Source organism: Convolutriloba macropyga, chromosome 3 (genome assembly GCF_964194025.1).
Source record: "Convolutriloba macropyga chromosome 3, txConMacr16.3, whole genome shotgun sequence".
NCBI lineage: Eukaryota > Metazoa > Xenacoelomorpha > Acoela > Convolutidae > Convolutriloba > Convolutriloba macropyga.
Window position 1 is genome coordinate 22,180,052 of NC_134470.1, and position 12,808 is coordinate 22,192,859.

The following is a 12,808-nucleotide window of genomic DNA, read 5'->3' on the forward strand; positions in this document are numbered from 1 at the left end:
ATTTTCTTCCAATTATTGAACAAAAAATGTTTTTGGGCAATCAAATGTTTCAATTCTTGTGTTAACCAGGGCTTAGAATTCTTATAAGTTTCTCCCCCTTTTTTAACACTCTGAATTGATGCGTGTTTTTCAACCATTTGCTCAAAAATATCGATGAATGAATCAAACATATCGTTGCCATTCTCAAATTGGTACATTCTAAAGCATTCGCCGAGGGCAAGATCTCTCTTAAATTTAGAGCGTGAGAAAAGTCGAAAATTTCTCATCGTTATTGTTGTCACTCTCAGATTTCAATGAGATGTTTGATTCGAAGATAACAAGAAAATGGTCGGAGTTAAAAGGGGTTGTTGTGACATTGTAGGCAATTATCTGATCTTTTAAAACGAAACAGTGATCAATAAGTGTAAATGTTTTATCAGTACCTCTGGTTGCATCCCTTAGGTTAACAATTTCTAACCCTGATTTTGACGCAAAAACGTCTAGTTTACTTTTTTCTGAATGCCTCTATCTTGAACATCACTCACTTTTTGAAATCAAGCTCAAGATACCAGCTCTAATTTCGCCTTTATCTCTAAACTTTTTTGAGCTCTACCATCTGAGAAACGTTAGTGCTTTAGATTTAATCAAAATTGTGGAACTCGTATCCGAATTGAAATCTTGATTTTTCTAATGTTTTGTCAATGATCTGCTGCAATTCTGAGTCTGTATTTCGTGGCGATTATAAGACAATCTGGAGGCTATGATTTTATGGGGAATCAGGGAAGTACTTCAATCATACAATCTATGGTATAAAAATATAATCGAATTGAGTTTGAATAATGAAATTGCTATCACCAAGCAATTATTATTCGTAGCAATTATATTAGTCCTGTTGTCTTTTTTATGCGATTTTTAGCTTGACCGATTTTTCTACTGACCCATTTGACTTTTCGCCCTCAAAAACAGGATGAACAGGTAGCGAGGGCATTAAGTTCTTTTAGAGCCCTAAGCGTTACTATACTCTAAGAATGTGATTCACCAAAACTGTTTAAGGAGACAATTTTGTTCTGTGAAGGCCGGTTCTTAATCTTAAGATTTACCCCCTCAGTCACCCCCTCCTCCAGCCATCAGTCCCCCCAAGTTACCCCCCTCCCGCACCTTAACACTCCCATTGTCCAGCCTCCTCCACCTGTTGATTTTAGCCCCCCTCTCATCTAGCTTTCGCAACCCTACCCCCTGGCTTGACCCCCCCCCCCCCCCAACGCTGCCCCCACCAAATTCTAGCATTCCTAAGCCCCAGCTGGCTATTACCGAAGCCAACCACTCGCCTGTCATTTGAGAGAATTTTGTCGGACGTAAGTCGGTTATGTTTATAGCTGCGAAGTTGTAATCAGAACGTAGTTGTATTGTGTGCTCTTGGGTTCTTCACAATCGAAGAACTGGTGCGAACAATTGCATTGGTGCTCTGTCTTTTGTGTCAGCTCTTATCACACATTTTGCCATGACTTTGATTCTTCAAAGTCATGAGATAAACAAGTAGCGCCCAGTGGGCATTAGCGCCTTGAGATAAACAGGTAGCGCCTTGAGATAAACAGGTAGCGCCCAGTGGGCATTAAAATTCATTAAAGGTCCATAGCTGGCTTTAGAAGTCCTCAAGTGCTTAGTGATGTAGCTGCTGGGAAGGCCTTAATTCTCTGGGAAGGTCTTTATTCAAGGATAAAAGGTAATTAATAGGAGTTTTTGAGCCAAAAATTGTGCATTTTTTTTACGTTTTTCATTTTTCGAGTTTTTGTTTGATCAGTATTAAACTGACGTTGATCAAAGTTGTAGAGGTCTTTTGTAAGACATGATTACTTTCTATGAACATTTCGAAAGCTATATATTATGGTACTCTAAACAATAACATGCAATATGATAACTTTTTAAGTTTTTAGAGCTACTTTTACTTTTCTCCACACAGAACAGCTGAAAAAAAGTCAAATTTTCTGAATGACTTCTTCCTCTCACTAACGGCATTTGTGCGCGCGACGTCATCTCTCTTCTCACTCTGTCTAGCACAACTTTTTAGGTCATTTTGCGTGATCAATATTTGACCATGTGTGACTTACCTCAATCAAAAACATTATATTTGCACTTGAAAACTTAAGTTTAAGTTGAATTTGTTTATGGCGGCTGCTTTGAAGTTTTCAATTAAACTATAATTTCTCATTTTTCTGGTAACGTTTGCTCGCATTTGTTTTGTCGTTAACGAGAGAGTTTTGTTTTCACCTATAGACCTTTAGTGTGACACGCCTGTTTGGCCGATTCAACAATTGATGTAATATTGGGAAAACAAAGTAAGAAAGAACTTAATAATTGAATAAATTTGCTTCTGATACGAGTTTTTTTATTGCAGGAGTGTGTTCTACATTATTTTTCTAGCTCGATTGTAACCTATTGTTCGGTTGCCACATGTTGTTTACATTGTTCATAAATTGAATTTCACTTTAAGTTTGAACTTCGAAACCTACAGGACAGGTGTTGAAGTTGAAACTTGAGAACTGTAACAAAATGTTGACGAAATATTCAATTTTTAGATTAATTAACAAATTGTTGAGGCATTAACTGCCAAAGTCCAAATTTTGATGGCCTTAAAGATGACAGACATGCAGTGCCACAAATTTTTCATCTTAAGCAACTTTCTACTCAACATGAAAAGTTCACCTTTCTTCGACAAAAATAGTCTATGGCAAATTTCGTTATGCGTTTGAGTTTTGGGTTGTTATATTTTTCATGTCTTGGTAACGTACATACATCACTAAATGAGTTCATGAAGTTCGAGTTGTGGCTGCTTTGACTTCATTTGAAGTCATCGAATTCATATTCAATGGAGAGGCACAATTTCATGAAACCGTTTTGAACTATTATCTTCAAACCGAGGAATTACAATAAATTCGGTATCTTGAAAAAAAGAGTTTAGCCAGGAATAAAATTGAAGTAGCCATAGATAGTTCTTCGCTCACTTTGATAATTTTCTCTATAATTTTCTTTGTTGATCTGTAACAGCGCCGTCTATTGAGTTGAAAAGGTTTGTCTCCATTTTGAGCTTCTTGGACTTTTTTGATAGAGCTTTTTTGAGACTAAACCAATTGTTTTTCTTGATCGATATTTGCCCGGTAACAACTTGTTAATTGTTTTCAAATTTTGTTTCAGTTGTAACGAGACAGAATTTCACTCAGCAATGTCGTCTGGTGGCGAGGATGATTCAGACAACAGTGGTGCTTATGGTCCAGAAGGCAATAGACGGGTCACCATAACAAAGGAGAGGATGAACAACTTGTTGCTTGATCGTGTTGGTTAGTGCACACTTTTCATGTTAGGAGTTTGCATTCCCCGCCATTTCAATTTTGGAGTAAAAATGTTTAAATGCACCTGTGACGGAAGTTGTAAACGGGTGTACGTGTGAGGGAGGGGAGTAGGGGTTGTGTGTTCTATGTACGCGCGCGATTGCTTGCGTGTGCCTGTTTATGTAGGGGAGGGGATTATGTGCGTGTGTGTGCTCGCTATGCAATTTTATTGCCTTTTCGTGCTATTTTTTGTGTTAGCGACTTTTCGTCTGACCACTGAATTCTTTTTTGTCTCGAGAAACGAGATTAACCGGTAAAGCGCGAAGGAATGCGGTCTCTGAGTAGTTCTCGAAGGTTCTCTAGTATTCTCTAAGTATGCAATTCACGGAAACTTTCGAAGAGACATAAAATAATGGTGGGAAGGGTGGTTCATAAAGTGTGCCCCCAGCACCCCTCCAGTGCAGCGTAAAGTTGCGGTGGAAATGGAAATTTTGGATCCCCCTCCCCTTTTTTGGAGACACCCTCCCCTTTTTGCCCCATACTATTTCTACACCCTATGTGCGTGCGCGAAATCATTGAGCTGTTCCATGTAACTTTTGACTACACTCAAGCGAAGTCTGTAGTTGTTGTATCAGCGTGGAAGAGAGCTATTGGTTTTTAGCTTGTTTCTACAAGTTGTCTTTTAGCTGGAGCTCATTTTTCACGACTGGAAGTTGGAAATCGACATAAGTATTAACATTAAGAAACGCTTAGTTAAGGGGCTTGAATTTTAATCATGACAATCTCATAGACCAAAATTTTTGAGCTTGTGGTCTGGTGTTCTTTTTCTTTTAATTGTGTAGATATTGCTTTTGATCTATTCGGATTATTGATTGCACTCGAGCGAAGTTCGGAGCAATTGTTGTCAACGTCTGTCTTTTTCTTGCAAAATTGTTGCTTGGCCGTTTCCTTTTAGAATATTCCTTAGCTCGCTTGGACTATTTCGTTTTTCGTCGAAAGAAATGGGATAAACTGCGCCCGAGAGCACTAAGTCTCTGAGCAGCTCTTTTTAGAGCTACGGCAGATATTCTTTGTTTGGAGGGTGTTTATGGACCTTCTCCATTATGGTGAATACAGTCAAGGTCACAAGAGCGAAAAAAAGTCAAAAAGCCCGTTCATGAAGTCATAGTGCATTAGGATAAACAAGTTCATTAAAACCAATGCTAGTTGGTATTAGTATTAAAATTAATAGCCTTCAGTTGCCATGCTGAATTATGTATAATTGCGTAATCTAACTGCTCTCCATATTCGAGCACAATTGTGAAACTTTGAAAACAGGCTGTCAATTAATATCTTTGTATCAATCCTATTGACTCTACGGCTATTTTCCGGCTTTGCTTGCGTTTGAGTTTGTGAATTTTGCAGATCTATTTTACAATATTGAGCAGCAGAACTTATTGGAGACGTTTACTCTTAGTGGAGACATATGAATAAAAAGTGCTCTCAAAATGGTTTCGTTCAATTTCGACTAATTTCAGGTCTTTTGGCCTATATTGAGAACACATTTGTTGTCCTCACTGAAGTTATTTCCTCTCCAAACAAGCAAATGCCGCCCTTCGCGATGTTGTTTGAGAGCAATTCTTCTTAGCTGATAATCCAGGTCTCTGGCAGATTTTTTCAACATTTTATGCGATAAGAGTTATTGAGAACAGTCGCTTTTTGTAAATAATTCTAATTACCTCCTGCTCAAGAACTGAGAAAATTGAAGGCATCTAAAATAAGAAAAGGTTCGAAATCGAAGTTAACAATTCCCGATAAATCTAATTTCAATGCTCACCTCTAAATTGAGATGGTTATATCTCTACATGGTGCGCGGAACCATTTCAAGAGGCGCATGGGGATTTGAATTGTACGTGATTTCAAAATTAAATTTGCGTTAAAAGCAACCGACCTTGCGTGGCCCGAGGCGAGTGATCGATTATAAAGAGGTTTTGTTGAAATTTTGCCAACGTAATTATTTCCTCTTACTAGCAGCCCTTACTCTATTTTAAAAAGCTGCTTTTCCTTGTTGCTTTTGTAACGAGATATCCGCCCCTTGATTTCAATGCTATTCAAAGAAAAGTGGCATAGTTTTTGGTCGCTAATTTGATTGCTTTTTACCTCAAAAGTCTTAAAATAGGCTTTCCAATTTGGGCTAGACTGGAGAAAGGACATTGTTTTGGTTTGCTTACGTCACAGAAGTAATTTGCTTGAACAAATAGGCCCGTTTCCTATTTCATCCCAGCTAGGCTGATCGGATTTGATATGATTGTCACGCTGTGACGTCTACGTGACAACTGAATATCTCTAAATACAATTTGCGTGCAATTCTTTACTCATGTAATTGCCTCTCTACGTCGCCTTTTGTTATTTCGAAAAACCAGTTGTTATTTTTGAAATAATTAGTTTTACGATGCTTATTCCTGTGAAAGTTGAAAATTAGTTTGAAGGACTTCCATGACCTCTGATGGAAGCTAAGGTTAGTCACTTGTTATGTTCCCCTGTGGACGAGACAAAGGTTGCATTGAAACAGCATTCCTTACAATGAAAAGTGTTCTTAATCTTGTTTGATTTTCGGCCGAAATAAATTTACGAAGTAGTGGAAAGTGTGTTACCCTCCTGCTGCGTTTATGGAGTTAAATAAATAAATGCTTTGAGCAACGTGCATACCAACTAGATATTCAATCATACCCTCGAACCAACTGTTTTTTCTATTCTTAACTTGGTCTTGGCAGATTGTGTTCTTCGTTCAATGACAATCAATCCTTTCAACATTATTCAGCATCATTATTTGTCAAGTGAAATTTTCTCGTTCATCATTAATAGCCGCGTCCTCAATTCCAGGCGGCTATTATAGCGCTCCTAATTTTTTTTTTACAATTCAAAGAATTTGAATTGTATTGGTGCGCTGTTTTTACGACTCGAAGAGGAGTATTGGAGAAGTCCTTTTTATTACGACTCGAAGAGTATTGGAGAAGTCTTTTTTAATCAATTTTATTGGAGTGATTTTTGAAGCGGGAAATGAAACGCGTGAAAAAATGTGGAGTGATTATGGTGTTGAACTAAAGTGAAGAGCTGAGCGAAAAGAGAGTGGTTTTTGTTCATACCGCTGTTTTTGAGAGCGAGAAATTGATGTGTGAAAAAATTTTCTCTAAGCGAGCAAATTTTTTTTGTTCACGTGCGGCTTTTAAAAGCAGTTTTTTTGCAACTTTTGTTGGTTATGAGGTTTGATTATGATATTGTATTAGTTTTAGGTTGTTTTGATAGGAACCGAAGGTTTCAAGTAGTTAATTTGAGTTTAATGCTAATTTGGAGATTTTTAGACGAAATTTAATATTTTGCCTGTTCTTTTGTTTTAATGCTTTAAGTGGGATTTGAATAGGAGCTTGTTACTTAAGGAATATTCAGATACCAATTGACTAAAGTTTTCTTGGTATAAATCATTTTTTTTTAGGAAAATTGACAGAAAAATTGAGAAATTCTAAACCATTTTTCTTATTTTTTTGCAGTTTTTCTTTTTGAAATCTTGGACAAGTTTCTTTGCCTATTATGACTTGTCTATTGTTTTGCAAGCTTTTCATTGCTCTAATTGCAAAGGAACTTAACTCGGCTTTATGTTTCCGTGTACTATTTAAAAAACTCATTAATTTTCTAGTTTTTTTTTGTTCAATTTGTTTTTGAATGCCGTTTCTGTTCTTCCTTAAATTGTTGATGGCACTTGTGGAGGTTTAGGATTCACAGTAGTTGTTCTAGTTGTTTAGTCATAAGTATGGGCAATTTTCTCCTTCGAGTCGTTTCCGGAATTCTTCCGGCTATTTTTTTTAAGATGTGTTCACACATTTTTCAACGACTTTGATCTTTCAAAACGGTATAAACAGGTAAAGCCCAGTGGGGATTAAGTTTCATTAGAGGCCCAAGGTGGACTTTGGTAGTCTTTCAAGTGCTTTTAGTGGTGCAGCTCTTGGGACGGCCTTAATTTAAGGTTAAAAGGTCATTTTTAAGAGTTTTGGGCTCAAAATGGTGCAATTTTTCATGTCTTTTGTGATTTTTTGTTTTGATTAGTCTTCGGTTGAAGTTTTTAAAAGTTGATGAAGGCCTTTTGCGAGACAAAATTGCTTGTTATGACCATTTTATGAGCTATATGTTTTGGTACTACAAACACAAACACGCAAAATTATACTAATTTTTGCAATTTTTTTCAGGTTTTGAAAATGTTTGTCAGTTTTTCGAGTTTTTTTAGAAGTATCAAGAAACCTCCTCTAGGGTTTGATAAAGGGTTTGATGATAGATTACTGCATGGTTTCTAGTGGTAATGAATGGTTTTCAACTTTTTGCCATCATGAATTATAGCATTTCCTGACAAAACTTGCGATTTTTTTCATATTTTTTGTTTATTAAGTTATTATATAATAAGTTACTGAAAAATTTTTAGTTGCCATGGAATAGGTTTCAACTTTTGAATATCACAAATTTTAGCAATTTTCTTTGACAAAATTCGCATTTTTTCTGGTTTTTGAAAACTTTTTGTCATTTCTTCAGTTTTTCGAGCTTCAGGGACCAGGCAATCTCCTCTGAGGTTTGTTAATAGAGCACTGCATAGTTTCTAGTACCAATGGATTTTTAAAAAATTTTAATGTCTCGAATTTTGGCATTTTTTGGTAAAATCTGCATTTTTTAAGGCTTTCTAAAAGTTGTCAGTTTTTTTATATTCGTCCATTCGCAAGTGCGAGAAAACATATTCAGTGTTCTGATAAAAAGTTGCTGCATGGTTTTTTGTTTCAGTGGATTCGACTTTTAGAAGTTTTTTGATAAAATTAGCAATTTTTTTCAAGTTTTTTCAAAACTTTTGTATTTGTTTTCTTGGCACGGTGGCCAGGTGACCTCATCCAGGGTTTGATAGTATGTTATTAAATAGTTGCTAGGGGCAATTGAATGGCTTTCAACATTTTAATAGAACGAATTGTTTTTTTGAAGTTTGAAACTTTTTCTAAAAATTTTTGCCTATCGATCTATGAGCCAATGAGTTTTTTAAAGCTTGGAATTGGGTTACTGGATAGCCTCTAGAGACACAGAAATGATTCTGAAGTTGTTTATTTCACGATTTTCAGCAACGTTTCCTTATAATTTGCTATTGATTTTCTAAATTTTTTCTCGATCTTCAGGTTAATCGTTCTTCAAGGGCCAATGAATATTTTTTAGGTCTTACAGATATAATACTGAACAGATTTCAGAAACAAAAATTGGTTTTTAACATATTTTTGAAATAGGCATTTTTAAAGGGGAAGAATTTCTTCTTAGGTTTAAAAGCTTCAAGAGTTTTTGCAATGAGTATATTTTTGGGTATTTTTGTTTCTTTTAGATTCTCAATTTTTTTAGATGATTTTGTTTGTGTTCTGGCTGGCATTGTTCAATTGGTCTGCTGGCCAGATAGAGTACGTCTGAGTTTTTCATTCAATTCTTTGAATTGTACTTCAGGACTTGTCCTGCTATGTTTTTTAATTCGTCTAACAGATTTTTGTTTCGTCTTACCCGGACTTCTTGGAATTGACTTTTTCAATGACTTACCTCATAAAATTATTACTTCTGAACTCACGTATGGAACTTTAAATTTTATGAACATTTACTTGTTAAATGTCAATAGTGTGCATCTAAGTAGTGCCAAACATATATGCCTTAATTCTTGATTATAAGAGTCTTGAGTTTTTGATTTCGAATATTTTTTTTGGGATCTTCTCCCTTTGTGCCCCCCAGTACGTTATGTGCCACCCAGTTACAGAGCACGTGCCATTACACAGTAAGTCATTATGTAAAAAAATATTGCACGTGCATCTGAGGGGTGCAAATAATATGCGCCCACTAAGCTGAGGGGGCACAAACGGAAAAGATCCTAATTTTGAAAAGCCTTATTAGGGCTTTCTCCTTTAGAGCTCATGTGTCTCATAAAAATGACAGTCCAAAGCCAACTCAAAAAGTCTATTGGTCTATTAAAGGACTGGTGGTCGATCTGTCTATCTAATCTCTTTGGTTGTTTCAATTCATGGAAGGCCCCAAGCGGCTATTTTCTGGCAATCTGCCGGCTATGTTTTGCTTTTCTAAGTGATGGATCCTAGCTGTACAATTTTTTTGAATTTCGTTTTTGCAATTTTCATCCATCTCTTGAAGGCTTACATTATGTGTTTAAACACAAGTTGTCTAAAAAGAGTTGCTGAAACTTGACTAAACCATTAACTGATTGAAAAGTTCGACACTCATCTCGATTTTGAAAAGTTGTCCCGATTTGTAGGTCTCGACTCAGAATTTAAACTAAGCTGAGGTTGTCATCTTTAGCTCAGTTCAAATTATGATTAAAAACAATTTAAATTGTTCTTTCTCAAAATCGATGAATCAAAGCTTCTCAATCTTCCAATCTCTTAATGGGGTAGTCAGTTTTCAGCAAATCTTTCTTGAGACAACTTATGTTTTCAGTGTTCAAATCAGGATCATTTAATTCCTTTAAGAAAAGAATGAAAATGACGCTTAATTGGCTGCCAAATGAAGAAATAGAAATCTTTCAAAAACATATCGTTCAATAAACCACTAACGGAATAAACTAATGCCTTGCTAGAGGGCCAATGAAACTTGTTGTTATTAGGACTACACTGGAAAAGACAATAAAGATCAAATAACAAACATTATTTACGACCAAAACTCGATGTCTATATTAAAAAAAATCATATCAAACTCGCATCAGATAAAATTTAAACAAATTAAATTAACTTAAACTTCAGCAGAAAAGGTATGGAACCTATCATCAATGCGACTGGGTAACAGGTTGATCAAATAGAGCCAAAAGGTCCGATGTTCAAAAATACGTTTCTATTTTCAAAAACAATGAATTTCAAAGTGGCTATTATCATTAGATATTAACTGAAATTACTGAAATACTATCAATGTCTACATAGGATGCAATTGAGACCTGTAATTATTCAGTCTACGTCATACGACTACAAAAAGAACGACTGACAAATGAGGGCAGGTAATTAAAAGGTTTAGTTAAACTTTGCGCGAATATGGCAGTGATGCCGTTAAAACCGTAAACTTCTCAATAAGTGCATTAAAAATGTTAAATTGTGCAATATTTCAAAGCCAATGGGACCTACCATTAAAGTTTTATTTTAAAAGAATTTTATTTTAAAATCCTTTAATTTGTACAAATATATAAAAATCTCAATAACATTTTATGAAATCTTGTAGTAACAGTAGTAACAAAGCCGAGAAACAAATGGTTGAATTTAAAAGTGTTATAGGATTAAATTGTAGCTAACTGGAAACGGGTTGGAGCCTGTCGTTACGGACACTAAGCTACAAATCGACCGAAATTCGATTTCAAAAATGGTAAAGCTCAAAAATCTAAATATGTTTTTGAAAAAAAATATTTTCGAATTTGAACAGACACTAGATTTCAACTAAGATATGAATGAAGTTGCAACAATCGAGGAAACCATTTGCCCTGTTTTTAATGAAACCAAGTCACGAGACTACAAAATAACAAAAAAGGCAGAAGCCAAAACTTCATAAACAATATGTGACATCAGTGTTCAAGGGACTATAATTATGCGATTTCATCTGCTGGAGTTAATACTCATCACCTGCCTCTCATCTGAACGTCAACGGGTCTTCCTTATAAAAGGACGACGAAACCCAAAAATTGAACAGTATTCAAATCTCGAATACTTTTTTATGAAACTAACTGGTCGAAGGCATCAGTCAAAACAGGTAACCAACCGAGTAAATAATATTTAAATCAAGAAAAGTAGTTGAGACTTCTTTTTAGTGAGATTGAGTTACAAGATGACTCAGATGAAAGTAGAGAGGAGACAGTTGAATAACATCGTTTTTAAGTTAATTTGAAGGTCATTAAAACATATAGCTATAAACTGAATTCTTTAAGTAGGTTAGTTATACGTCCTGGGGAAGCAGTTGAGACCTATCATTATCAGGTATTTTTCGTACAACTACAAAAAGACAAACGTCTGCTAAAAAATCCACGAAGTTTTGCGAGAGAACTGTCTTAGCCCAAAATTATAAACTATTCAACGAAAACAATTAACTTATTGAGTTACGCCTTTTACAACGCTGTGCATTTTTCCAACTATGGTTTTATTAGATTGGATTTGTCCATATTGTGATAATTTGACAAAGAAACAAAATGAACTTGTAAAATGTTCAATTATGCTCAAAAATTATAAAATTGAAAACCCGTATAGAAACCAAAGCATTAGTTAAATACAAAATGGTTTCAGACTTTAATTATAACTCGCATGAAAAGGTTTTTCTCTCTGTTTTTACAGGAATTACGCCAGAAGATGAGAGAAATGAGATAAACTGTTGGCAAATTTCAAAAATACACTGAAATTATTTTAAAGCAAACAAATTCAAAGTCAAAAGCGACATTCGATAACAACTGAAAGCATTGTCTAGGTTCACTTATACTTCATGAAAAATGCCAATCATTTTTTGATTAGGGAGACTAAGTCACTGGTCTACAACGTATAACAAATGAAAGCAAAACATAAGAAGTCGATTAAATTTTACGAAATCAATTGGTTAGAGCCATAAAAACCATGAGCTAAACTCGGAAACCATAAAATATGTTCCTTGGGCGTCATAAATAGTATCCTTTAAATAGTTCCTTTTTCGTAAATAGTATCTATCAGTAATTGAGCCCTGATTTGAATTTCTCGCCAGTAATTTAAATAAAAATTAGGGTAAATTCTAAAATTTAAAATTCATTAAAATCTAAAAATCCCGGCCCCATTAAATTCTATTTTTTTATCTTAAGCATCCATGGTGAGATCAAGATCTGCCCTGATGTTGCTGCGTTGCTAAGAAAACGCTTAATTGTTCGAATGGTTTAGAAATAGATCAATTTTAAACAACATTTTGCAGTATATCAAAAATAAATAATGCATTTTGTATAATTATCGAGTTTAAATTTGCCAAAAACTGGCAAAGTTATAAATCCAGAAGACTCTTAAAGCCAGTGGAAGTACAGGTAGCTTTCTTATTGAGCTTACGAAGATTATGATTGCAGTTTTAGGTTGTCTCATTATTCATATATTTTAGCAAAATTGTCGAAAATTGGTCAAAAATACGGAAAATGTGAATAAAAACAACGGAATATCGTCTACTATTCACAAAACTTTGAAACTCGATGACTCCCTGTAAAAAGCGAAAATCGAAATCTTTTATATTCCATATTCTACGCTGGACGAGCTTTCTTAATGATACCGCTCACAACTCTCTGCGATGATTATTTCGATCGACCAATATTGACAGAACAAAAAAACCCATTTGAGTATATAGTTCCTCCCCCCACTAAAGTGGGTCGGAACAAAAATTGTAACTACATAACTTCAGAAAGCTTTGCATAGCATACGTCTGCGTAAAGACGGCCAGTTAACGCACGACCAGTTTAAAAATTGTAATGATGTGAATAATTGTTA

At 35.1% G+C, this 12,808-nt stretch overlaps 1 protein-coding gene across 2 annotated transcripts in view; it reads left to right on the forward strand.

Annotated features, from left to right (window-relative positions):
* The window catches only part of LOC142336065 (uncharacterized), a 72,156-nt gene that overhangs the window by 15,391 nt on the left and 43,957 nt on the right, over positions 1-12,808 (forward strand). For both annotated transcript variants that reach the window (XM_075384568.1, XM_075384569.1), the window contains exon 4: positions 3,172-3,314. In XM_075384568.1, coding sequence (XP_075240683.1) covers positions 3,172-3,314 — 143 coding nt within the window. The remainder of the gene's footprint in view (positions 1-3,171; positions 3,315-12,808) is intronic.